The following is a 25908-nucleotide window of genomic DNA, read 5'->3' on the forward strand; positions in this document are numbered from 1 at the left end:
GGGCCTTGGTTCTCAGAGACCTGGATTCCAAACCCTTCTGGCTTGAGTTCCACCTTCAGCCACACTGACTCTCAATGTTACCTGGTAAACAGCAGACTAAGGGATGGGGAAGAGCATTGCCCTGCAGTCTAACTGAGGAAAATACTGAACATCTTGAAGAGCCCCAAAACAATGCCCGATTTGCACAACTTCATTCTCAACCTCACTGCCCCAGACTGATGCTAGGCTGTAGGACTAGAATTTAACCAATAGTTCTTACAATGTTCATTGACTTGTAAGCAAATAATTTCAACATCCCATTACTATGCTGTTACACAGCTCTATCCAGACCGAGGAGCTGTGACAGACTGCAGAGCACCGGGAAGGCTCTGAAGTGAAGTGGCCTTTGTGCTGGGCCTAAAAATACTGTTTTTGCCAGAAGGGCATTTTGAAAGCTGGAATAGCACCTGCAAAAACTGGGAAATCCTGGAAAGATTAAGAGTATACTGGAAGCAAAAAAGGCAGAGGGCATGGACAAAATTGGCTGGAAACAAGTCAAACCATTTAGGCACTAAATTCCAGGCACGTGGGTTGTTGGCTGTTTTTCTCGTATCTATAGGCAGCTGAAAAAAGAACTGATCTCACGTTTGGAGAAAGTTGGGTTCTCTCCCCCCCCCCCCCCCCCCTTTAGCCCAGTGCAACTGGGATTTTGTCTGTAGAGGGTGGGCCAGTCAAAGAAAAGGCTCAGGAATCTGCTGTGGCCAAACTGCTTGCAGAGGCCCCTCAGACCCTTCCAAAGAAGGAGTAGGGCTAGTAATGGAGAAGAGATGGAAATAATTTCACAAATTACCTTGACTCATCCTCAGCGAAAGTGTGCCGTGGTTATTTCTCCTGGGTACGAATCAGGGTACTGAACAGTAGTTAAAATGGGTACTGGTGCCAGACTTCCTGCTTTTGAATCCCTGCCTGAACCACTCATTAACGATGTGACAAAGTTATCTTTTACCTTACTGTCCTCAGATGCAAATGGGAATAACAAACACTACTGTTCTTGATAAGTAGTTATGAGGATTAAGCTAGTAGAAAAGCTAGTAGGAAAGCACACGGTAAGCTCTCAAAGAACTGCTATGGTTATGAAGAGTTTTAATTTGAATACAGAAAATGAGGCCCTGGGAGAGACTGTCTGGTCACAGCAAATTAGTGATGAAGTTAGGACTGGAACGCATGTCTCCAGATTCCCAGCCCAAAATTCCCCCTATCCCTTGTCCTCGGAGTTCCTCCTAGTCATAGATGTTCACAAAAGGGGAGTAAGGCTTGTCGGGGCTTGCAGGAGAGAACAGCCAGTAGCAGGGCTTTGGACTTCTGCATGACAGAAACGGGCTGGACTCGTGTATCCGTGTAGAATGACTAGCTCCTTTCAGACCTCCTGGGTATCCGGCTCCTACGACTAAAGTTCTTTCCATTGCATCTTGGGAGATGGGGGCGTCAGCCCCGGCGCCTGGCGGGACTTGTAGTCCTTTCCCTCCCCCGCCTTCCCAACTCCCCCACCACAGAGGCCGCCGTCGCTTCATCTTTCCCAGCAAGCCCCGCGAGAGTGCCGGCTATCGATTGGCTGTAGCGGGAGAAGGCGGCTCGGCCGGCAGCGGTTGCCCAGGGTTTCCGGTGCGAGGCCAGAGCGGGCGAAGCTGTCGGAACGTCGGCAGTGAGGTTCGTGTAGCGGTCTGGGGGAACGAGGCGACCAGAGGGTCTGTGGGCCTGAACGCTCTCGGCCAGTGGTGGGACTCACGCGGATTCCGCGGGAGGACTCAGGCCAGGCGGGGGACGGGGGGCGGGGGGAGGGGGGGGCAGGGCTGAGGCCTTTGCGCATGCGCTGGCGGGCGGTGCGCGCGGCTGGAGGGCGCGCGGGGCGTGGGTTGCTGCGCGCGCGGGGGGGCCCACGTGGGGCCGGGGGGCCGGGGGAGGGATGGGAATTGAGCGTCCCGCCACGTCAGTCTCCGGCCCTGAGCCTATCCCGCGCTGGGCCTGCAGTGAGGGGGTCGTGTAGTGCCGAGAAGCGGCTTTGATCGAGAAAGGAGGCCTCGCCTGCCCCGCTTCTGGAGCGGCGTCCTGCAAACCTGCCTGGGCGCGTCGAGCTTCCTTCACTGGCCAGAGGCAGAACCGTTGGCTCCCTCCCGTGAAGGCCGGCCGGCGTGTTCTAAGAAGCTCTGAGCACCCGGTACCGGGATCTCGGGTCTAGGCTGTGAAGACTATTGAAGTCTGGAGAATAGAGAGTGTGTTTGTTTCTATAGGATCCGCGCCCAGCCTAGCACCGCAGACCACAATGAAGAACCAAGACAAAAAGAATGGGGCTGCCAAGCAGTCGGGCAACACTTCCAATGCAAAAAGCAACCCGGGGCAAGCGGAAGCAGGACCAGAGGGAGCGCAGGGGCGGCCCAGCCAGTCGGCTCCTGCGACAGAAGCCGAAGGTTCTTCCAGCCAGGCCCCGGGGAAGACTGAGGGTGTGTGCCAGCTCTGCTTTCCAGCGGGCAGGGGGAGGAGTTTGTGGTGCGCCAGGGTAGCTTCTGGAGTCAGAGGCCTTGGCCGCTGTCTGTGCCACCCGCCCCCCCACCCCCAGATCCGTACAGCTTCCCGGAGTGGGGAGGGTGGGGGGGTGATAGCGCCTCCCACTGTATGCACTGGAACAGAACTCTTGAGAGAAGGCTCTGGCAGGATTAGATCAGGGGGCAGCCAAAGAAGACACCCAACCAGCCAACCCGGGTTAGAAACCCCTCATTCACCAGAGGGTAACTGCTCTTCATATTGGAGCCATTCCTGGAACTTTTTTAATAGCAAGAAATAATTCTTGCAGTGAGGAGAAGGGGATGTACTAGACGTTGAGCTCCAGCTGTGTGCCAGCCCTATGTGCTGGATGCTTTATTTCCTTGATTTGTTTGACACTCACAAAACACATGGTTGGGCAATAGTAGGACATAGTTGTATCATTTTATAGGTAAGTAAACTGATGCTTAAAGAAGGTGGGCAACATTTAACCCAAACCAGTAAGTTTGGGCCTGGAAATTCCAACTGCTGGTGTAACATCTTGTTTTTCATTTTGCCCCTTGTCCTGCCCTGCTGTAGGAGCACAAGCCAAAACTGCTCAGTCCGGGGCCCTCCGAGATGTCTCTGAGGAGCTGAGCCGCCAGCTGGAAGACATCCTGAGTACATATTGTGTAGACAACAATCAGGGGGGCCCAGGTGAGGATGGGGCACAAGGTGAGCCTGCTGAACCCGAAGATGCAGACAAGTCCCGGACCTATGCCTCGAGGAATGGGGAGCCTGAGCCAGAGACCCCAGTAGTCAATGGTGAGAAGGAGACCTCTAAAGGGGAGCCGGGCACAGATGAGATCCGAGCAAGTGACGAGGTCGGAGACCGAGATCACCGAAGGCCACAGGAGAAGAAGAAAGCCAAGGGTCTGGGTGAGCAGAGGGCAGCTTCTTGTGAGGCTGGTAAGGTGGGGAGTTTGGACCCAACATTCCCTGGGCTAACCTGCTCTGCCAGGATTCAGAGGAAACTACTTCCCAGAGCAGCAAGTTACATTAGTTTGATCTAAACTGGGGCTGTAGGCCGTAGTACAGAGAGGTGTGTGAGTTGTTTGTTGCATAGGGACTTCTGGCCTTGGAGGGAAGTAAGAACCAAAATCTAGCCTGCTTTCTCTGTCTTTGAGAAAATGGAGAGCAGGAGGCCCGAGTGGGCTCCTATGTCAGCCAGCACTGTCTCTAACCTGCACTGTGAACTTGGGCAAGACCTTTCTCCTTCTGGTCCTTAGTTTTCACTTGTCTGCAATAAGATTTAGACTAGACCAGGGTTGAAAACTCAAATAAGCCAAGTTAGACAGAGGGCCCCATGAAGACCAAGACATCGCCTACTTCATCCAAAGAGATGATTGCCACTTGGTCCCAGCTTGTTGATAGCATGTAACATTACAAGCTAAGTATAGCCATGAAATTTCTCTGGAGTTTTAGCAATTGACAACTAATATGCTAGGAGGCAAACAAAACCCCTCTTTGGGTTGGATTTGGCCTGTGTACATGTGCTTTGCGGTCTCCGCACCGATCTTTTGGAGCCTCCGCAGGTTGACACTGCAGGAGCCTGATGCTGTGCTATGTACAGCGGCCTTCCAGGAAGACAGAAGGCAGACTCGACTCAGGCACAGTGAGGGGAAGTCATTGGAGGGTTGGGCGGCTAATGCGTGTTAAAGAATCAAAGTTAGGTGATATTATATCCGTGTCTTAGTCTCTGCTTCCCCACCTCCTGCCTGTCATCCTGATTGAAAGAAGGTTTTTTGTTTGTTTTTGTTGTTACTTACTCTTAGAGTCAAATATTGGAAGGTATATGTGTTTTAAAGTTCACTGTCTGGAAGGGGTGGGGGAGGGAAAAAATAAATAAAGTTCGCTATTTGACTGCCTCTGTTGAAGAGAGTTTTGTAGTTCTCAAGGAGACCTCTTCCTTTTTGCATCCTTTCATGAGGGCCTTCCTTGCATTGAAACAGTAGCACGTAATTTGCAGATGGGACATTTTTTTTCTCCTGTTGGTAGAGCAGGCAGCTTTTGTGGTCCCACCCCTGGTGTTCACCAGGGAGTCTTCACATATATTCAGTCATTCATTTATTAAGCATTTGTTGAGTATGTCCTCTGAGGTGGGCACCGGGGACGGTACCGGGCAGTACTGGGACCACAGCAATAGGCAGAATTGGGTTGGCGGCAAACCTCATAAAGCACACGGTCTAACGGGTCGGCAGCCAGTTCAACAAACAGAAGTGAGAGGGCTGCGGAAGAGTTGGACCCAGGCCTGGGGAGACCCCCAGAGAAGGGGGTACATTTTTTTGCTCCCTGTGCTTTGCAGGGAAGGAGATCACGTTGCTGATGCAGACACTGAACACGCTGAGCACCCCAGAGGAGAAGCTGGCAGCTCTGTGCAAGAAGTATGCTGAACTGGTCAGTGCTCCCCCTTCTTGCACCCACCCTGCCTTGGAAAGTCAGCAGGCCGCCTGGCATGGGGTGGAGGGTGCAGGGGCAGGTGGGTGGCTTAATTGCTCTTCAACCTCTTTGAGTCTTTTCCCCATCTGTTAAGTGGGGAGTCAAGTCCCAGCCGGCCTCTTCCAGGCTGACTGTAAGAGGAGAAGCTTCACATTCCAGTGGTCGAGCCCTAGCTGCCTGGCCACCGTGCCAGACACCGTGTCAGCTCACCCCTGTGTGCTTCAGTGTACATCTCCCCAAAATATGGAAACGCACAGTGCCGTCGTCATCACACTTGACAAGACTAGCATTAATCATGTGATGTTCTTTAGTACACAAATTTCCCCAGTTGTTTAAAATATCAGTTTGGTGACAGTCGGGCCAGAGGAGGTCTATTTAATACTTTGGGTCCTTAACTTTTTTTTCCTTTTACTCCAAAACAGTCTTCATCTTACTGCCCACTGTTTTCCCCATGACATTGATTTATTGCAGGTCACTTATTCTGTAGGGTATCTCACTTTCTCACTTGGTGGTAGCATTTAACTTGTCCCTTTACCTCCTGTAGATAAAATGGAAATCAGCTGTAGAAGCTTGATCCGATCTGAGTTCAGCTCTTTTGATCAGAACTCTTCATAAATGGTCCTCTGTAGAGAAACAGAGTGTGCTGCTCCCACTTTCAGTGATGGAAGATTGTCCACTGGGTTCAGGTGGGGCCAGCCAGGTTCCTCCCTTGACAGGTTTCCATCAGAATTTGAGTGAATGGATTCATCCACTGAGGGTCATTGCCTAACTACTTATTTTTAAATTCTTTCATTCCATTTACATTTATTACCTGGAATTCTATAGAGAAGTGGTCTCATTTGTAAAATGGGGAAAATCGCATCTGCCTACTGGGGTTATTATAACCACTAAATAAAGGACAAGGTATGAAAAAGATAGCACCCCTTCAGAATGGCCAGCTAGGGAACGATTGATGAAGCCAGAGAGGAGGAGCTGAGTCACTAGGGTGATGTTCTCAAGTAGACGAGGAGGTAAGGGCCAGAGCATGAGGAGAGGGTCGGCTGTGGTGGGAAGCACGCCTGGGGCCCGGTGACTGGAGGAGAGAGCAGGTGGAGGTGGATGGGCAGGGGTGTAGCTTGTGCCACCCCCTCTGGTTGCTTCTGTTCCCAGGGAGATGGGATCTCCCTGCTGGGGCTGAGGAGAGGTGAAAAGGAGGAGGAGATAGTTGTCTGGGGGCACCTGGGTGGCTCAGTCTGTTAAGCGTCTGACTTTGGCTCAGGTCACGATCTCACAGTGGGTGGGTTCAGGCCCCACATCTATGCTGAGAGCTTGGAGCCTGGAGCCTGCTTCGGATTCTGTGTCTCCCTCTCTCTCTGCTCCTCCTCTGCTTGTGCTCTCTCTGTCTCTCAAAAATAAATATTAAAAAAAGAAAAGAAGTAGTTGTCTGGAAGAGGAGGAGTATGAGTGACAGGAGGGATGTAGTTGGGCTGCGAGGCAGACGAGGGTCTTCCCCAGAGGGGTGGTCACAATTTTAAAGTGCAATTCTTCAGGCAGGGCTGGTTCAGTGCCAGTGCAGAGGACTCAGAAGGTTGATATATCAGGGTTGGGGTTTATCAGGAAAAGGGGGCAAGAGAGTTGAGGATGTAAGAAATCTAAGCCAGGTGAGAAGGTCGGTGGTCATTTAAAGGAGGGTTTGGGACCCCTGGGTGGCTCAGTCGGTTAAGCATTGATTTTGGCTCAGGTCACGATCCCAGGGTTGTTGGATTGAGCCCTGTGTCAGGCTGAGTGTGGAGCCTGATGAAAATTCTCTCCCTCCCTCCCTCTCTCTCTGCCTCTCTCCTGCTCACACATGCATGCACACACACTCTTTCTCTCTCTCAAAATACACTTTTATTATACATGTTTTATATATAAAATAAAGAAGGGTTCAAGGAAAGTGAAAGGATGGTTGGGTCATTGAGTGGGAGGTCCAGTATGGTAGAATTTCTGGGTCCACAGATACTGGAATGAGCTAGAATGATAGGTTATAGTTGGTCCTGCCCTGGGATGAGATAAGGGAGGTGCATGTGCTTCTGGGTAATGACAAAGTCTAGACCTGACTGTCCAGGACAGTAAGCACTGGCCAATTGAAGTACGCCTCGTCTGAGTTTGGATGTGTTGTAAGTGTTGTAAGACACACATCAGATTTGAAACACCTGAGGAAAGGGGAAGAATTAAATATCTCCAGTGTTTTGCGTTGATCTCAGGTTGAAATTAAAATATTCAGGTATTAGATTAAGTAAATATTTTACTAATGTTAATTTCATCTACTTTTTACCTTTTTAATTTTTTTTTTTTTTTAACATTTATTCATTTTTGGGAGAGAGAGAGAGAGAGAGTGTGAGCAGGAGAGGGGCAGAGAGAGAGGGGGACACAGACTGAAACAGGCTCCAGGCTCCGAGCTGTCAGCAAAGAGCCCAACACGGGGCTCAAACTCATGAACCATGAGATCATGGCCTGAACCAAAGTCGGACACTTAACCGATTGAGCCACCCAGGCGCCCCTACTTTTTACCTTTTTATTGTAGCCACTAGAAAAACTATAATTACGTAACTGAGTCACACTGTAGCTGCGTTGAATAGGCTCATGGGAGGGAAGCTGATCTGCGGAGAGGACAGGGTCTGAGGACGAAGTTAAGCTCTGTCCATAATGTAAGACCAAAATGATAACAGCAATCGTGGTGAGAGAAGTGGTGCTAAGTCTCGGGGTAGCAAGAGGGAGTGATGGGTCTAGTGAGTACAAGGAGGGGGTGGCAGGAGATCTCGTCTGAGGGCATGAGTGTCCCAAGAGTTGAGGGAGTGTAATGGCCTGAGAGTCTTGAGAGCTGTTTCTTGAGTCAGAGCAGTCACAGAAACTGGGATCTGCACCCCTGCTTGTCCTGGGCACTTGTCTCTGTGTCCTCGAGAGGGGGCCTCTGGGTTTATCGAAGTGTGTAAAGCTCCCGCACCACGTCCAGCTGGAGTGATTACAGCCAGGGTCGGGAGATGGGGTTGGGGAGGGGCCCTTGGGAAGAGTCCCACGGGGCACTTACTTGCCCTCCCTGCCCCCAGCTGGAGGAGCATCGGAACTCCCAGAAGCAGATGAAGCTGCTACAGAAGAAGCAGAGCCAGCTGGTGCAGGAGAAGGACCACCTGCGTGGAGAGCACAGCAAGGCCGTGCTGGCCCGCAGCAAGCTGGAGAGCCTGTGCCGCGAGCTGCAGCGCCACAACCGCTCCCTCAAGGTGGGCACCCCCCCCCCCCCAGCTCCTCTCTGATGGGCTTTGCCCTCAGCAAGTAGCGCGGGCTTGGAGCAGAGAACTAGATGTCCCCAGCGGCGCCCTACCTTAGAGCATCTAGTCACCACTTGACCTGGACTAGTATCCCGTAAGGTGAGGGCCGAGGTGCTGAGGGAGCCCAGGACGCAGGGCTTCAGCACCGCTCCGTTCCCTAGCAGTTCGCAGGGAGGCCGGGGCCCCGCGCTGCCGGGTGGCTCCTCTTGCAGATTCCAGCCGTCCCGGATGCTGGCTCTTTTCTCCCGGTTCTGCCTCTCCTAGGAGGAGGTTCATCTGGTCAGAGCCTAGTCACTGCTGTGACCTCTGGGGGCGGTTTTATGTGTATCCTTTATCCCTCACAGATTTGGGTTGGCAAATATGTGGTAGTTTGCAACTTGTTTTGCTCATTTTTAGTTTGTCTTTGAAAACATTTCAACTTTAACATAAACTTGATGTGAGAGATTCAGAGGTGACAAAAGTATAACAAAGGTGACAGTTGCCCACCCTCCTCAACCCCAGTGTCCCGCAGAAACTGCTGGGAAGTAATTACTTACATGTAAGTTTACGTACAGACTTTAGACTTTCCTGAACACGTATGTAGACTTATATAGGATTTTCTAAATGGAATAGCTATACTTCTATTGTTTCATATTCTGTTTCGTTTTGTCACTTTGCATAATGAATGGCTCTCTTTCCTTATCAATTTAGGAGTAACTCATTTTTAACAGCACTGTTGTATGGATATACTGTATTTCATCAGTGCCTTAGTTAAGGAATCGCTGGGGTTTTTTCTAACTTTTCACTATTACATCAGTAGAGCAAAGTGAAAATTCTTGTTACATATATCCCTGGCTAATTATATAGAATTTATCCATAGGATAAATCTCAGAAGTGAAATGTCTGGGTCAAAGAGCATACACACTATAAACGTTAATGGTTTAGCCAGATGGCCTTCCTGCCAATATGTCTGCGTGCCTGATTCTGCATAGTCTAGCCAACCCTGGGATTACTGCATTTGAGTTGGTTGGGGGTGGGGAGGGGAGAGACGAAAGCACAAAAATTAAGACTTCTTAACCTGAGTGTGGAAGAAAGGGCTTCGGGAGATCTAGGCAGTTACGTGTATGCCTGCGTTTTTCTAGGAAGACAATCTCTCACTTGATGTCACCTGATAGACGGGTTCGTTAGGAGCCCTTTTTGCATGACTTCTTGGAACCTGGCTGCTCCTGACTTGGAGAGCAGGGGGGGTTGTTGGTACAGACCATTGCTGGCTGGGGAGCAGCGGGTGATGAAGCTGGGGCTGACTTCTCTGCCCAGGAAGAAGGTGTGCAGCGGGCCCGGGAAGAAGAGGAGAAGCGCAAGGAGGTGACCTCACACTTCCAGGTGACACTCAATGACATTCAGCTGCAGATGGAGCAGCACAATGAGCGCAATTCCAAGCTGCGCCAGGAGAACATGGAGCTGGCCGAGAGGCTCAAGAAGCTGATCGAGCAGTATGAACTGCGGGAGGAGGTGAGGTGTCCCTCACAGCCATCACCCGTCTCCAAGCCACCTCTCCTTCACTGTCCAAAAAGTATATAAAATCCCCACGTTCCTTTTTGTCAGTTGCTTTGACCTCTGGAGTAGTACTTGAGTCCATCACCTTCTCTCCGTTCCTGCCCTCTAACCTGGTCCCGGCTCCCAGGGCTCCTCCAGCAGTTAGTACTGCCACTCCTCGAAATCTGCACATCTAATCTTTGTAGGTGGGGCGGGTCTTTGCCAACTGAGCTAAGCCGTTGTGTTGGTGGAGGGGTCGTTTCTGTCCTTTCTTCCCATCTACAAGGGAGTCGGGCCACAAAAGGGAGGGTTGTTAGCCCAGCGGAGTGATCTCTTGGGGCTGGAGGTTTGAGGGTATTCATTTCTTGGCGTCCTGGGAGCCGATTTCATCCCTGTGCACACCCAGGACTGACTGGAGAGAAACAAGGTGAGGTTGGGAAGTAGGTCTTCCGGGGATCTGGGGCCCACGTGCTATGGTAGATGTGGGAGTCAGAGCGAGATGGGAGGATGGGCAGGAGACCCTTGTCTCTGCAGCTGCCAGGCCTCCCTGAGAAAGGGCGCCGCTGACAGGTGGCCCTCCCACCGTGCTTTCCTGCAGCACATCGACAAAGTCTTCAAACACAAGGACCTGCAGCAGCAGCTGGTGGACGCCAAGCTCCAGCAGGCCCAGGAGATGCTGAAGGAGGCCGAGGAGAGGCACCAGCGGGAGAAGGATTTTGTGAGGCTCGGGCCCCGGGGGTGGAGGGTCTGGGATGAGGTGGGTTGGGTTCCAGCTCGGCTCATGGTTAAGCTGGTAAGGGAGAGGCTGCCGCCTGGCCAGACCAGGACACTTTTCCCTCAGATAGCAGTCTGAGAGCAGGAAGCCTCGGCGGGCTCTGGGGCATGTGGCTTAAAAAGGCCAAACAGCCCCTAGGGGTTTCTGACAGGATCCGGGGTCCTGTCTTGGAAACAGCTCCTCAAAGAGGCAGTGGAATCCCAGAGGATGTGTGAGCTGATGAAGCAGCAGGAGACCCACCTGAAGCAGCAGGTGAGACCCTGTGTGTCCTGACCCTGTGCATCTGAGGCCCCTCGCTGGGATCCATCCTGGGGGAGGGAAATAGGACCCTTGTTCTAGGACCACTTTGACTGCTGTGTGACCTTGCTGAGACTTTGTTCCCTCTGTACCCGCCAGGCACCTGTGGTGGTGACCAGGTGGCTAGGTGAGCTTGAAGGACCTCGTTCCTAGTTGGAAGCGTGTGCTACTTTTGAGGAGGCAGCGATCCGATGGTTGTTTTTAACTACATAAGTTGTACTTAATTTCCGAAGGAAAGTTTGAAAACAAACATAAAGGCAAAATGTAAGGCAGCATAAATCCTGCTTTCCAGGCTTAGCATCTTGGATTCTGTCCTTCCAAATACACAGTTTTTTGCTTTAAAGAAAAAGGGTACCTCAATAGAATTGTCAGGTCAGAGGTCCAAGCGTGGATCTGACCGTGTTAACCAGAAGTGCCCCCCGGAGAAGCCTAATCTTTGGACTTCTTTTTCACCCAGCTTGCCCTGTACACAGAGAAGTTTGAAGAGTTCCAGAACACTCTTTCCAAAAGCAGTGAGGTGTTCACCACATTCAAGCAGGAGATGGAAAAGGTAACAGTGTCCAGACTACATATGGCTCCAGGGCACAAGTTGCTTCATTCAGAATTGAGCACTGGGCCTATCGTCAGGAAGCCCCAGCCCCTGGGGTGCTTTGTGTGGGGAGCTGTTTACAGTAACAGTGTGATTGTCAGCAAAGGTGGGCTGTAAGGAGGCATCAGAACCTTTCCACTCCCTCAAGCATCACTGATATGTGCATCCTTCAGGTTGTCCGAGGGGAAGGGGCAGCCTTGTCATTTTCTGTTGTTGGTGGTGGCACTTAACTTGAGATGTCCTGGTGTGGCACCAAAGGCACCGACTCTGCCCTGTAATGCCTTGCTCCCTCAGGACTGTTCCCCCACCTTGGAGACACAGATGCGTAGACAGTCTGGCCCCTGACCATTTCCTTCTGTCTGCCCCATAACCCAGATGACTAAGAAGATCAAGAAGCTGGAGAAAGAAACCACCATGTATCGGTCCCGGTGGGAGAGCAGCAACAAGGCCCTGCTTGAGATGGCTGAGGAGGTGGGCTGAGTGTGCTCTGCCGCTGGGGGGAGGCGGGTGCAGTTTTTGAGTGTTCAGCCCTTTCCTCTACTTTGACCAGTAAGTCCTGCAGCTGGCACGAGGTGAAGCTGGGACTCATGTGTCCATCTGTCCAAGTCCAAAGGCACTGCCAGCTGTTTCCGTGTGGGAGATGGTGAGCCCAGTAGCAGGTCTGCAGTAGAAGCAAAGAGAACAAATGGAAGAAAGAAACACAGGAACGGAAAAACTAAGGGCTACAATGATGGACACAGTTTATGTGCAGAGTAGTTCAGCTACTTCGATTTCGTGGATTGAGATGTAGGAGAAGGGAACTAACTGCTGGCGTAGCTACGTATGCCAGACCCTCCTGAATGATTTAGATAATGCCTGTTCATCGAATCTTCTCAAGATCTGTGAGGTTGGTGTTAGTAGTCCATTTTAACAGATAAGGGAGTAGGCTCAAAAGCCAAGTCTTAACTTTGCCAAGGTCATCTGGTGGATAAATGGAGAAACACACTGTCATGCCCCCTCTCTGCACCACACTGCCCCCTACCTACAGCCACGTCTTGGCATCACACCAGGGCTGTTTTCCTAGGAAGGGACCAGCTTTTGACTCTGGTCTGCTCCCAGCATCATTAAAGTGTGGATGTTTTCTATCAAGAGGTACTGTTGCATGGGGGTTTGATGGCATGGCACTAAAGGCTCCATTTCTCCCCCTAGAAAACACTCCGGGACAAGGAGCTGGAGGGCCTGCAGGTAAAAATCCAGAGGCTGGAGAAGCTGTGCCGGGCGCTGCAGACAGAACGCAATGACCTGAACAAAAGGGTACAGGACCTGAGTGCTGGTGGCCAGGGCTCCCTCACTGATGGTGGTCCTGAGCAAAGGCCAGAGGCTCCAGCTGCCTCCAAGGAGCACGGTGGTGAAGGGCCTGGGGCTCAGTCACCTAGCTCCCCAAGGGCCACAGAAGCTCCTTGCTGCCCTGGAGCACCAAGCACAGAAACACTCGGCCAAGCAGGGCGCCAGGAGCCCACCTCCACCACCGCCTAGGGAGCCTGGCACGGGGGGCATGCTGGGAAGGGAGCAAGCCTCCCAGCCAGGCCTGGCCCATGCAAGGCTCCCGCCGCCAAGCAGTCCAGTGCTGAGGCCCAGGGTGCTCTGACCTGGCTGGCATCTGACACTTCGCAGTTTTGGATTTTGTGGGTCAGTTTTACATACATACGGCATATGTGCAAGGCCTCCTACATTTCTATCTGTAAGTGTAAAGTGGGCTTGCACTGGAGGTAGGGGTGTGTACAGGTGAAGTCACTGGCTCTTCTAGGAGCTCGAGAGTCTTAAAGAGCTGTCATCTGTAGCTGCTGTCACAGTGAGCTGGCAGGACAAGTGACTTGAGCATTCCCCTGCCTGATTTGAGGCTTAGACCCCTCCCTAGACCTGCCCTTCAGGGCTTGTGACAAGTGACACACTCAGGCCTTGACCGTGTTTCCCTTGTTAGCAGGGCTTGGGCAGTCCTGGCTCTCCTAGCTCCCCTGGAAGTTCCTTTGCTTCTCAACCTGGAGAAGGGGTCCCCGGGCAGAGCCCTGGCAGGGCCCGCACAGCCAGGGATCCAGCTGCTGTCCTGCCTTGGACGGGGGACCAGGGGAAAGTTGCTGTGGGCTGGTACACTGTTAGGGAGCCCCCGGGCACCGCTTCCCCTGCCCTCAGGTGGTGCCAGGACCAGGCCAGTGATGCTTCTCAGTAGCCTTATCATTCACAGGTGCCTCTCTAGCCTGCACAAATGATTGACAAGAGATCACCCAAAGGATGCTTTCTGAAGGTTTTTGTTTTTTGTTTTTTTGTTTTGCACATGACCGTGTGTGTGTTGATCTGAGGGAGGAGGAGGGGTCCTGGAGCAGTTGGGTCTCCAGTGCCACCACCCTCACCATCCGACCTGGTACCTTTGCCACGTTGGTGCTGAGGTTTCCTGTTTGGTGAAACCAGATTGTTTGTGGTAGGAGAAAGGAAAGGGCATCTAATGGTTTTGCCACAAGCTTGCCTTTGTGTTTCAATCCTGGGAGGCCACCGCTGATTCCCATCACTACTGTCTCCATGCGGAAGTTGCTGGGCCCCGTGCCCAACTTTCCCTTTGGCTTTTATGAATCTGTTTCTGCTTCTAACCCCATCCCTAATGTGCAATCCCTTGAGATTTGCCCTGGTTCCATTGCCCAAGGAATAAGAGCTGAAGTATGTCCTCCTTGACATTCCACCTCCCAGCTCTTGTCTGATAGCTAAGGGATAGAGTGAGACTTGACAGCTGAGCCTTAGAAATCCACAGGTGGCTGCAAATATTTGTGTCTGGTCCCTGCCCCCCAAACTTGCTACTCTAGACTGAAAGTTCTGCTGGTTGCACACTTGCCAGGGCACTAGCCAGTCTGTGCAGAGCAATTTTCTGGAACAACAGAACAAGTCTCAGACCCAGAGGCTGGGCTCTGCTGGGCTTGAGGTTCTAGATCCCACCTCTAGCCAGGCCTTGGCTTCGGTGCAGCTGAGGGAGGCACAGGGTCATAGAGCTTTTCTTGCTGGATTTCCTTAAAGCTGGTTCATTATCCTTCAGGTCCCTTCATCTTGCACGACCAGCTCACTCTCCACACCTTTTACTTCAGTCCATCACATAAATAGGTTCATGAAGAGTGTTAAGTACTCCTGAATCATGTTATGACCTAGAACAGAGATGGCAAATGAATGGCACACCATTGTCCCTCTGCCCCCCATGGCAGATACCACTAATTGGCCTAGAGTGTTCTCCACTAACCTCTGGTATATCCTCATTAACCAAGATTCCCCCAGCAGCCAGTAGAAGTGTTGAGACTTACTTGCCATCCCTGGCTGAGCTGTTTCCCTCCTGTGGAGAAATGTTCCTGAGATCTTTCCCTCTGAAATTCCTGTGTCTGGAATCGTCCCTGGATATGCCTTTTCCTGCCCCAATAAGGCCTTCTTCCAACAATGCCTGTGTCAGGCTGAGACACACAAGAACTGCCAACCCCATGCAGGGTTTGCTGGGTTCTGGAAGCACAGGGAAGAGGCAGAAGCTTCTGCCTGCCTGCTTTAAATAGCAGGAGGCCTGCAGTAGCCCATGTGATTGCCTCCCTTGCTTCAGCTACCTCGTAGAGCCTATGGGGTCGGGGGGCGGGGGGAGCTGTTGGAGCCCAGTGCGGTGGTGGGGAATCATGACTGTGCAGCACAGCAGCCCTCTGAGACCCAGTCTAACTACTGTGGGGCTACGGTGAGCTACGGTGTGGCCCCAGCTGGTCTTCCCAGGTCCAGAATCTAGGTCCTGGGCAAGTCAAACCTTTGCTCTCAGCTCCAGCCATGTCTAGGTATCCAGACCAAGCTATAGATGGGAATCCCATTTTCTCTCTTCCTCTCCGTTGACCACATCACGCCAATCACTACAGCTGCTCTGTTCGTTCTGCTTTCCAAAGTCAACCCAGGTACCTGGGTGCTGCCCTCACCAGCCAGGAGCCTGGGCCAGATGCGGGGAAGGTGGCCTATCTGAATGAAGGCCAGTGCCTTCCTCACCAGGGCAGGTCCCGTGCACGTGACCTCAGTTTTAGGACCAAGTGCTGTGTTGGATTCTTCAGTTGCTAGCTTTTCCTCCAGGGGACCAGAGCCGGCAAGGCTCACAGCCTTGAGCCCTTGTCCCTGCTGACGGTAATTTGTGTTCAGGACCTTGTCCAGCTGAGAGCCTCACATACACCAGATTGTGAAGAGGTTTCAGCAGCACTTTGTTATAATTTGTTTTCCATGAGGCTTTCGGACCATGGGCTGAGCTCAGGCACTTTTCTGTAGGAGAATGTTCTGTCTGTAAAGATGGTTATTTCCATTCCTCTGCCCTCATCACCGTGGCCCTGCTGAGGGCTGACCAAGAGGCCAGTCGAACTGCCCTCGTGGCTTTGGGGAGGGCCAAGGCCTGCTGAGTGGATTATCCAGCTGTGGCTCCAGCCCTCCCACCTTTGCAGCACAGAGGTGGTCACCCCAGGGACAGCCAGGTATCTGCCTGGGGGAGGGGTGCTGCCTTCTGTCCCTGTAACTGCTTCCCATGTGGCTCAACCTGGCCGCCCAGATTTGTTTTAAAGCTGTGCTGACAGCCTCTTTGTCTCCTTTTGGTATTCACAACAGCCAGGGACTTGATTTTGATGTATTTTAAACCACATTAAATAAAGAGTCTGTTGCCTTACTTGTTTCTCTTTTGACCTTTGTGGTCATTGGTGCTTCTGGATCCATCTAGCCAGCACTGACTTGTCTGGCTCTACTGCAAAGCTTCTGGCTGTGCCCAGCTTTCATGCATCTTCCAGAGCACCCCTCTGGCTGCCTTCCAGGAATTACCATGGGCTAATGTATTTGAGCTGCCCAAGCAAAGCCGTTGCCAAAGTTGGCATGATGCTCATATCCATAGAAGGATCAGATATTTTTCATTCAAGTCAAAGGTTACCCCTGCCCACTAAGGGTCAGGCTAGTGATGAAGAAAGATACTACATTTTATTTCTTTTTGAGTAATCTCTGCACCCAACGTTGGGCTTGAACTCACAACCCCTGGGTTAAGGGTCCCATACTCTACCACTGAGCCAGCAAGCACCCTGGAGAAAGATACTTTCAGATACAGAAAAGTCAGTGGTGCTGTGGGAGCATAAAGGAGGTCTCTGTCCCCTTCAGCAAGGAGATAGGGATGGACACCTGGAAAGGAATTATGACCCAAAAGGCAGGTAGAAGTTTGACAACTTAGTAGTGAAGTAGTTTACCTAGAAATGCAGGTGCCCAGGATGGGTAGTGGGAGATCACCAGGAGCCTGTGTGCCAAGTTAAGTGATTTGGGCTAGATCCACAGGGCAGGAGGAACCACTAAAGGTATTTAGGACATTGGGAAAATCGACAAAGAAGGCATAAGGTAAGGAAACCAGAGAGGCATAGGCCAATTGAGGCCCAAAATCAGATGGCTGGATACTAATCCCTGCTGCTCAGGGCTGTCACAGGCCACATCCTCTGGCACTGACCTACCTCTGAGTTCTTTTGATTTTGTACATTCCTTGAGAAGACCACATTCTGCATGCAGTCCTGAAGAATGGGCTGGTTTCTTAAACACTCCTGTTCACCCTGCCAAGCCTAGGCGCAAAAGTTTAGGCTCCTGTATGGGAGGCATCCTATTGTGGCTTCACCAGCACCCTATTCTCTCCAGAGCCTGGGTTTGGTCTGGCACAAGGGGTGGTATGTGAATGCCCAACAAATAAATGGCAGAGACAACTAAAGGGCCCTTCCCTCCAGGCCTCCATGAGCAGTTGTGTCCACACTGGCTGTGACAGTCCTCTCAGAGCCTCTGCCTTTTCTAATCAGGGTCCAAATGGGTTTATACTTTTCTGTGCTGGTCACAATGGTTTCCGTCAAAGATCCTTTGGAAGAAGTCAGGGGAGGCTGCCGCTACTCTTAAAACTCACAAAGCATCTCTGAGAATAACTTCACCCATAGTGGTGTCTCAGGACCTGCCACCATTTTCCTGGAGGAGCCCTGGTTCTCCTCTCTAGCAGCTGGAGGACAGCAGCTTCCCAGTTGCCCTCTCTGCCTGTGCAGACCCCTCCCTCCAACCTCTGGTTATTTAAAAAGTCCTGGGTTAATGTGTCCCCTTCTGGGACAGTCTTGGTGTTGGAAGAACCTGGAAAAGAGCCCTTGCATGGGTGCCTGTGGGAAGGATTAGGTGCAGGAAAGCTGTTCCTGCCCATTGGTAGGGGAAGGTGAACAGTGGGGCTCTGCACATTGCCCTGGGGCAGTTATTTGAGACTGCAGGGCAGCCTGGCCAACGATAAGCCTGTCTCCTGTTGCATCAGATGGTTCTCTGGGGACCTGAGCTGGGAGCCTCTGCCAGGTCTTTAAATAGCTGCCCCATTGATCTGGCCTCCCAGGCAGTGCGGGCAGCGCTGGGTCGCCCTCCATGTGGCGCTCAGGTTTCCCTCCTGGGGGCTGGGGTCAAGTGCCAGGTAATCGCACCGATTTTCCTCTGATCCGGTGCTCCCCACACGCGTCTCCTAGGACTGGGGAAGGGGAGGGAGGAGGCGTGGTCCCACCACTTCATCAGTGACTGAATATAGCCTCTGCTGCTTACCAGTGAGGAGTGTCTGGGTATTGTGGAGTGAGTGGTATTGCCCTCAAGACTATAGTTGACTTTCAGCACAGGGGATAATGACAGTAACTTCCTGCAAGATTGTTACAGGGATCAAATGCACATAAAATGCTTAACAGGGGACCTGGACTCAATAGATGGTTGTCTTTTCTTGTAGTTTCTTCCTGCTGCTGCTGCTTATAGGCTTATGTATATATATATCTTGTATGCTTATATATATTTTACATGTGTCTGTCCATTTTCTCCCCCCCCCCCCCCATCCATATCCCTCCACTCTGGCCTTCTGACAAAGCCAGCACCATTTTGTAAGGGACTGTAGCTTCTCCCCAAAACTGATGGGAAAGTGAGATTTTTAGATTGCCATCACACAACAAACATAGCCACCTTAGTTTGGGTGGGCAGGTAAAGTCCAGTGAGAGGGGCAGCCTGGTAACTGTTGTAGGCTCCTCCCATCTCCCAAGCACTAAAAAAAGGTCACTTTCTCTTTAAATGCAAATTACCTCCTGCAAGCTCTGCTTCCACACGCTCAGTTCCCTAGGAGGGGAGCGCTAAGAGCGGAGGGAACCACGCTTCTGCCTCACTCCAGACCCCAAACCTCCAGGTCAGTTGCCCGCTTCCGGGGTGTGGGGGGGTGTGGAACATCGCGGGTCCGATGCTGCATTTCAGATCCTGGCTCCCCAGCTGAGGGATCCATTTGGCACACGGCTTTGAAGACTGAGTGTAGGAAATAGATCCCAGGTGGCCCCCAGCCATTCCTGGGAAGCAGGGGCTCCTGCTCTTCTATCAAGACTTTAACTGGGCCAAGCTGCAGCAACGCATGGCAGAGGACGTGCTCCTATCTCCTCTCCACCACACACCCCCTGGGGACCAGCCAGCCGGGTGCCAATTTCAATGCTTATGCCCCCAGTGCCGCCGCCACCATCCTACAGTGCAGACGCGGCTTGGTGGCTGCAGCCTGGAGTGAGCAGCTGGGGAAAGCCCCTGTAAAGGGCCCCGGGCCTCCATCGGGAGGACCTCGGCAGACCTGAGACTTAGGGGGTGGAGCTGGACCGGAGGCTGAGCGGTACCAGCCACAGGCGCAGCCATTGTTGGAGGCCAAGACAGCCAGCTGCCCGACCACCCACCCCACCCTGAAGCGGAGCAGGGCCTTTCTGCTGGGGCTGAAGCGGAGCAGGGCCTTTCTGACCGGGGACGGTGAAGCAGCAGGAAGCCTGTCCCAGGGAACTTCTGGGAGTTGCCTGATGTTTGCGGTTGGGGGTGGGCGGAAGAGGAGGGATGCCAGCGTAGAAGTAGCGGAACCCACAGTGAACCCTGTCCCGGAGGCTGTGGCTTCTCCCTCCGTCCCCCATCCACTGCTTGACACCGAGGTCTTCCCAGGCGCCCCCACCCACACCTTGGTCACCGCCCTTTGCTGACAGGGTTTGTCAGCATCTGCCTGGACAGTCGATTAAATAGAAGAAGGTCTAGTTAATACACCCCTAATCCTCAACTGGCCTCTCCTGCCAGCTCACATCCACCCTGCCCCTCCCCTCCGTGTTTCCTCTCCCAGGTCCGCCCCCTCGGCTCCTGGGGCAGGAAATCCCAACAGCAGAGGAACGGTGTCTGGTCCAGCCCTTTCACGCAGGGCTCAGGTTTTCAGTTAGGGCTGGAGGGCAGGTGGGAGACCTGGGATGGGCCACGGAAGGTCCTTCACGTACACATCCAAGACCCTAGCAGTGAGGCGCCGACATCTGGCCCTGCCCATACTTGACAGAGAAGGGGACAGAGGTCCCAGTTGGTATGAGGGGACAGTTAGAAGTTCCCAGGGCCCTTCCTTTGCAGCTCTCAGGGGTTGCTGGGGGAAGTGACGACTTAGCCTCTCATTGTCTCAGTGGGTCCTGAGGCTCAGCCAGCATCCAATGGAGGACAAGAAGAAGAAAAGGAGTCCCAAGCCCTGCCTGACCCAGCCAGCCCAGGCCCCGGGCACATTACGAAGGGTCCCTGTGCCCACCAGCCACAGCGGCTCCTTAGCCCTGGGACTCCCTCATCTGCCATCCCCCAAGCAGCGAGCCAAGTTCAAGAGGTGGGTACAGAAGAAAAGTAGGGCAAGGAGGGAGGGACCCCCAACTCAAGCCTTGTGGGAAGGAAGTAAGGCCAACCTTAGCCTAGTTACTTAGCAATGATTGATGCCTTCCCTCGGACTAAGAACTCGGAGCTGCCTCAGACCCAGTCCTTGCCCTCGCTGTAGGGAAAAGGCTAGATGGGTCACTGGGATCCCACACTGTGCTGATGCCCTCAGCAGGGAGTGAGCAGTGCTGCCGGAAAGTGACAGGCTGTGGGGCACACCGGGCAGAGACAATGTCTAAGCTGAAGGGCTTACCTGACATAAGTACGGAAGAAAATATATTGCCTGGAAGGTTCCCAGAATCACAGGTGGTTGGGGGCCCTGGAGTGTCATGGAGCAGGAGATGGTAAGGGGATGCTCAGGAGTATAATTTGAATTTTCTGCTTAATTTTTCTTAATGGTAGGGAATTTACACCTTACCCTAAATGTGTCCCTGTTAGTGTCCCGCTAAACACCAGGTGTTCTTTCTCCCATTACTGTGCCTCCCTGTGGCTTTGCACACTACCTGCCCAAGAGATATGGCTGGGGATGACCACAGTAGGGTGTCGCTGAAGCTCAGGGCTGGAGCAGGAACAGAGGAAATGAGACAGAAGAGAAGGTTCTGGTGGGTAAGGGAGGGGCAGACTGGGAAGGGTCCTTCAGTGTTTTCCTGGGGACAAAGAAAATTCAAAACCGTTTTGAAATAGAAGAGGAGCGCAGAAAGACATTTTTGGGAGAGGTAAGAGGGCTCTAGTGGCAATAAGGAGTAACTGTCCCCAGTGAGGACAAGTGATTCACCCAGAGCCATGGGAGGAATGAGTGCAGGGCTCAGACGAGAACCCCAAAGCCGCCTTCCAGGCATGGTTCTGGCTATGAGTGTCATCTGCAGAAAAAGACTTCTTTTGACCTCTTCTGCCTACCCCTCCTCACCCGCTCCCTTCCCTTCCCAATCCTGGTGCCAGGCTAGAAGAGAAGAACAAACATCCCTTTATGGTCGGGAGTAGATAGGAAGATGAATTAGTGCATAGACAGATGGCATAAAAGACTTCGGGGTACCAGGCCACCCCCACCCTGTGACCATGGTCCATGCCCACCCCACCCAGGGTAGGCAAGGAGAAATGCCGCCCGGTGCTGGCCGGAAGCGGGGGTGGCTCTGCAGGCACCCCGCTGCAGCACTCGTTTCTGACCGAGGGGACGGACGTCTATGAGATGGAGGGGGGACTGTTGAACCTGCTCAATGATTTTCATTCAGGCCGGCTGCAGGCCTTCGGTGAGTCCCATGGGCGGGGCTGAGAGGGTGGGGGCGGGGGCAGACACGGCCGGAGGGCCTGGTCTCTGGGCGGTGGCTGGGGCCAGGGTCCCAAGCTGCTCCCAGGGCTCAGACAGGTGTTGTCCAGGGAAGGAATGCTCCTTTGAGCAGTTGGAGCACGTGCGGGAGATGCAGGAGAAGCTGGCCCGGCTGCACTTCAGCCTAGACGTGTGTGGGGAAGAGGAGGAAGAGGAGGAGGAAGAGGACGGGGTCACTGAGGGACTGCCAGAGGAGCAGAAGAAGACGATGGCCGACCGAAACCTGGACCAGCTGCTTAGCAATGTGGGTCAGGGCTGGGTGCTTTGGTTCTTGGGGACATTAGAGGGTGGGGGAGGTACATCATCCTAAGACTAGTCCTGGACCCGGGGTGAAAAGCTGGGGGGTGCATGGAGCCTCAACCCCCACCAGAAGATGGCTGGAAAAGCATCTGGGTCTGGGCCTGGTGCCTCTCCTGACAGAAACCTCCCTTTCTCTCTGTTGACAGCTGGAAGATCTTAGTAACTCTATGTATCCTTTTCAAGGGACCTTGGCAGCATGTACATGTGTCCCCACCTCCCACAGAAGAAATCAGTTTTCTTCTCCTCACCACCCTCTAGGAGTATTTACAATATAACCAACATCTCCCCTTTCAGTCCTGCTAAAGCGGAATTGGCCACAAACTGCCCCCATGCAGAATTCTCCCGAATATCGGGAGAAAAGCCATTGCAGGGAATGTGATTTATCTACTTATGAAAATCTCTTCAAGTGAGGCCCCTGGCTGGCTCAGTCGGTAGAGCAGGGTACTCTTGATCTCAGGAACACGAGTTCAAGCCCCACGTTGGCAGAAAATCTTTGCAAGTACTTTACTGACACCATGGCAAAACTTGCCTGATGTCTATTTTTTCAACATTCAACAATTATTTTTCACTGATTTAGATGATCTCCGCATCTAGTCTCAGCCAGAAGTAGTGCGGGTGTATGTAACTGCATGATCTAGAGCGAAAGAGCAGGCGGGGGGGGGGGGGGGGGGGGGGGGGGGGGGGGGGGGGGGGGGAGGGGAGGGAAGCCACCCAGCAAGAAGGGCAGGTGTGGACTGCAACCTGGACCACAGACCACCTGAGTCCTTCGCCCCTGCCCCTTTGTGCAATTGAGGAAACTAAGCCTGTTTAGGATGGGGAGACAGGGCTGGAAAGACTGGGGTCCAAAGCATCGCAATCCTTGACTGGCACAGACAGAAGTTGCACCTGGCCGAGAATGCCGAGCCTGAGGAGCAGTCAGCTGTGTAGGTGTCGGACCCAGGACCAGACTGCCTCTCTCATTCCCTTCAAACTGTGACTTTTTACGAACTCGATCGGGTATTCCGCGGCCCCCCAGGTGCTATGGGGGAGGGGGGCGCTGGATGAAATTAAACCAGAAAGAAAGACACCGGCTCCGTGTGCTCCCTCCCCTCCTTGCGCCTTTACTCGGCCGGGGACCGCAGGCCCGGGCCTCCGCAGAGACACCGCTGCGCGACACACAGGTTTAGGCGGAACCGCTCAGGAGCTGGAATTCCCAGCGTAGTTCTGGAAGCTGGAGTTGGAGGCAGGTGCCAGGACCTGGCGGCCACCGCGGGAGGAGCAAGGTTGCCGTGGAGACGGCGGGGGCGGGGCCTGTGCGCGGCGCGGACTAGTGACGCACGGCGCAGGCGCGCGGCAGGCGGCAGGTCCGTTGGCGCCCGGATGGAGCGGGAGCGGTTGCTTCGCGGGGTGTCGGTGCTGCAGGTGCGGAGCGGGCTGGGAGTGCATGATTCCCACCACGGGGTCTCGGACTGGGGTCTTCGAACGAGATGAAGCTACCACGTTCGGCCACCTACCCTCGTGCCCGCCTCCGGAGTTACCGACCTACCCCCACCGCCCTGACGAATGCTGGGACCCACGGGCCCCCACCGGCCTTCCACTCCCACCACACGTTCCTGCGGGATCCAGGAAGTGGCGGGAAGAGCCTCAAATCGAAGAGGGGGATCCAGTCCAGCATCCTCCCTTGAACCCCCGGAGACTGTTCGGACAGCGTCACCTATCCTTTTCCCGCGGCCAGGTCCCCTCTTAGAGTCACTGGGATGAGCTCTCCAGGAGAATCCTCCAGGAATCCCCCCCCCCCCTTTTGCAGTGATAAGCGTTTTATTTTCCCCTTATTCTCCACACCAGGCCTGCGTCCGGGGCTTCTTGGTCCGACGCCACATCCAGAGACTGCGAGATGAGTATGAGGCTGTTGTACGCGAAATCGAGGGTGACCTGGGCACGCTTCAGTGGACAGAGGGTTGGATTCCCAGGCCCCAGTTTCTCCCAGAGGTAGTACACACCCCAGTGGAAGAAGGGAGGGAAAGGAGGGACCCGGGCAGGGGATTCGAGGAAACGGTAGAAACCACCCTTCCTATTGACAAGTTTTTCTCAGTGGAAGGACCAGCAGACTCCATTCCTCATATCCCAGTCCTTAGTCCTTACTGCCTTATATGCTAAATCTTGGCACCCAGAAATTTGGAAGGTTTAGCTGTCGGGTTCTCCTACTTCTGTTTTCTCAGAAAGCAAAATCCCATCGGACCTGTAAACCCCAAGAGAGGGCACCAAATCCAGAACAGCAATGGCGGGGCCGCTTCTCATGTAAAGAACCTGAGAGAGAAGCTGTCTTTGGGGAGATGATGCTGAAGCAATCAGGACAGAGCTCAGCAAACTCGGGAAGTCTTCCCTGCAGAGGTGACAGTCCCCCGCCTCAGGATGAGCACAGCAGGAAAGCCAGGAATCCCAGCCAAGAGGAGACCAGAGCTATGTCAGGGAAGGAAAACCCAGGTACCTCTCTGCCTAGACTGAGGGCAAACCCCTGACGCTCTCTGAGCCTTAGCTTTCCCATCTGAAACGCCAAAGGCTTGTGCTAGATAAGCTGCATCTCTCTTCTTCCCGATGCCTGGTTAAGGGCAACTTAGGGGTGGGCAGGAGGAGAGTGTCAGGGCCAAATGATAGGCCAGTGCCCAGTGTATACCCCTAAAAGCCTTCTCCCTTTTTCCCTCCCTCCTTCACAGAAGCTGTAGGTCCAGGACTGCCCCACAGCCAGACCAAGCTTCAGGAACTCCAGTACCACCACAGCCACTTGGCCATGGAACTGCTGTGGCTACAACAGGCCATCAATAGCCGTAAGGAGGTAGCCACTAATTTGAAGCCTTTTCTGCACGTTTAGGGCCAAGGGAGGAGGTTAGGGAAAAGCCTCCTGCTATGCTCAGACAGTCCTGCCTGGTACAATGTCTTTTCTCTTCCCCAACAGTACCTAATTCTCAAACAGACACTGACATCCCCGGAGGCGAGCCAGATGAGAGACAAGCCCAGCATGTGCCCAGACCACAGGGCTCAGACCTGTGTGAGGGCTGGGTCACAAACAAGTCCACCACTGAAAGACAAGTTCTACAGAGACAGGACCATTAAAGACCCAGACCATGTAGATAACTCCTCCTGGAGGCTGAAATCACAACCCCACAAGTCCCTGGAAAGCCTGGCCACTACAGACAAAACCACTGCTGGGGTCAAGTACAGGGATCCGTGCAACAGGAGGGCTAGAGCACAGCTGCCCACACTATCCAATAACCAGGCCTTAGAGAACAGGCTCACTAGAGAGCCACACCGTGGAGGGCCCTGCCTGCAGTTGATGAGAGTCCCGGAGGACCAGATCCCCAAAGGCCTCGAACCTACGGGCTACTGTTCTGAAAAAGCCAGGATGCAGGTGCCCACACTCGGTGAGGACCTGGATATTGAGGATAAGTCTCCCAGAAAGCCAGAACGCAAAGAGCCTGATTGCCAAAGAGCAAGGCCACGAGAGTTGGACCTTTCAGAGGACTGTGGCATCTGGGATGAGACCTTGGCAGAGCATGGTGGCCAGGATCTCTGGGAGACTAAACCACCCAAGGGCCAGATCCCTAGTGAGAAAAGCTCCAGAGATAGAACCTCCAGTGAACCTAGCCATGAACAATCGACAAACCAGAGGGCTGTACCATGGCGATCGAGGCCACCTAAGAAACTGTCTTTGACAGAGTCTGCCCACACAGGAGAGGACCACTGGAAGGACAAGCCATGGAAAACAGGACCACCAGGCTAGGCCCTGGGGAGCCAGGGCCTCATCCTTGCTCCCTGGTACTAGCTCTACCTCCTGCCCTTGGCCATTGGTGGCTCATGGGGCCAAGAGAAGCTGGAGCAGAGAGCTGGCACCGGTATAGGGAGGGGTGGGAGAAGGATACTCTTGCATCTTCTGCCTGTGGCTTACTCCAAATTTGGGGGCAGGGAGTTACCTGGGATAAGAAAGTGGGGAGCCTGGTGGAGAATAAAGGTTTTTCTTGGCTTCTGCACCTGGCTGCATTTGTCTTCTGCCTCTGTTTAGGACAGACACTGGGGCCCACGTGTTCCTTTCCTGCTGGCATGGGGCATCTTCCCCAGGGCTGGCTGGGAACCA

At 53.3% G+C, this 25908-nt stretch overlaps 3 protein-coding genes across 4 annotated transcripts; all 3 read left to right on the top strand.

The window, feature by feature from the left end:
- The first annotated feature begins 1554 nt into the window (after nucleotides 1-1554).
- On the top strand, nucleotides 1555-16139 carry TXLNA (taxilin alpha). Of its 2 annotated transcripts, XM_045476503.1 has the most exons (11): nucleotides 1555-1686; nucleotides 2268-2477; nucleotides 3097-3435; nucleotides 4862-4953; nucleotides 8064-8234; nucleotides 9579-9773; nucleotides 10396-10515; nucleotides 10750-10824; nucleotides 11327-11419; nucleotides 11834-11929; nucleotides 12647-16139. In XM_045476503.1, the coding sequence occupies exons 2-11, from the start codon at nucleotides 2300-2302 to the stop codon at nucleotides 12971-12973; spliced, it is 1686 nt and encodes a 561-aa protein (XP_045332459.1). In that variant the 5' UTR covers nucleotides 1555-1686; nucleotides 2268-2299; the 3' UTR covers nucleotides 12974-16139. The 2 variants fall into 2 exon arrangements, with proteins under 2 accessions (XP_045332459.1, XP_045332460.1); XM_045476504.1 differs by lacking the exon at nucleotides 1555-1686 and having other exon boundaries at nucleotides 1851-2477.
- A 2410-nt stretch (nucleotides 16140-18549) lies between these two features.
- Nucleotides 18550-22866, top strand: CCDC28B (coiled-coil domain containing 28B). The gene is made up of 6 exons (XM_045476512.1): nucleotides 18550-18671; nucleotides 19942-20132; nucleotides 21257-21423; nucleotides 21551-21744; nucleotides 21947-21969; nucleotides 22673-22866. Exons 2-6 carry the CDS (start codon nucleotides 19969-19971, stop codon nucleotides 22725-22727), a joined length of 603 nt encoding a protein of 200 aa, XP_045332468.1. The 5' UTR covers nucleotides 18550-18671; nucleotides 19942-19968; the 3' UTR covers nucleotides 22728-22866.
- Nucleotides 22867-23085: 219 nt separating this feature from the next.
- On the top strand, nucleotides 23086-25804 carry IQCC (IQ motif containing C). The gene is made up of 5 exons (XM_045476507.1): nucleotides 23086-23201; nucleotides 23625-23768; nucleotides 23999-24263; nucleotides 24494-24612; nucleotides 24733-25804. Exons 1-5 carry the CDS (start codon nucleotides 23160-23162, stop codon nucleotides 25555-25557), a joined length of 1395 nt encoding a protein of 464 aa, XP_045332463.1. The 5' UTR covers nucleotides 23086-23159; the 3' UTR covers nucleotides 25558-25804.
- The last annotated feature ends 104 nt before the right edge of the window (nucleotides 25805-25908 follow it).

The sequence above is a fragment of the Leopardus geoffroyi genome, chromosome C1 (genome assembly GCF_018350155.1).
Source record: "Leopardus geoffroyi isolate Oge1 chromosome C1, O.geoffroyi_Oge1_pat1.0, whole genome shotgun sequence".
Taxonomy (NCBI): domain Eukaryota; kingdom Metazoa; phylum Chordata; class Mammalia; order Carnivora; family Felidae; genus Leopardus; species Leopardus geoffroyi.

Excerpts from the sequence above, each read along its gene's own strand:
- TXLNA (XM_045476503.1), top strand. The coding sequence starts at position 2,300 with ATGAAGAACCAAGACAAAAAGAATGGGGCTGCCAAGCAGTCGGGCAAC. Across the intron at positions 10,825-11,326 it reads AGACCCACCTGAAGCAGCAG|CTTGCCCTGTACACAGAGAA; the intron begins GTGAGACCCTGT and ends TTTTTCACCCAG. Across the intron at positions 11,930-12,646 it reads TGCTTGAGATGGCTGAGGAG|AAAACACTCCGGGACAAGGA; the intron begins GTGGGCTGAGTG and ends TTCTCCCCCTAG.
- CCDC28B (XM_045476512.1), top strand. The coding sequence starts at position 19,969 with ATGGAGGACAAGAAGAAGAAAAGGAGTCCCAAGCCCTGCCTGACCCAG. Across the intron at positions 21,424-21,550 it reads AGGCCGGCTGCAGGCCTTCG|GGAAGGAATGCTCCTTTGAG; the intron begins GTGAGTCCCATG and ends GGTGTTGTCCAG. Across the intron at positions 21,970-22,672 it reads GAAGATCTTAGTAACTCTAT|ACAGAAGTTGCACCTGGCCG; the intron begins GTATCCTTTTCA and ends TGACTGGCACAG.
- IQCC (XM_045476507.1), top strand. The coding sequence starts at position 23,160 with ATGGAGCGGGAGCGGTTGCTTCGCGGGGTGTCGGTGCTGCAG. Across the intron at positions 23,202-23,624 it reads GCGGGGTGTCGGTGCTGCAG|GCCTGCGTCCGGGGCTTCTT; the intron begins GTGCGGAGCGGG and ends TCTCCACACCAG. Across the intron at positions 23,769-23,998 it reads GGCCCCAGTTTCTCCCAGAG|AAAGCAAAATCCCATCGGAC; the intron begins GTAGTACACACC and ends CTGTTTTCTCAG.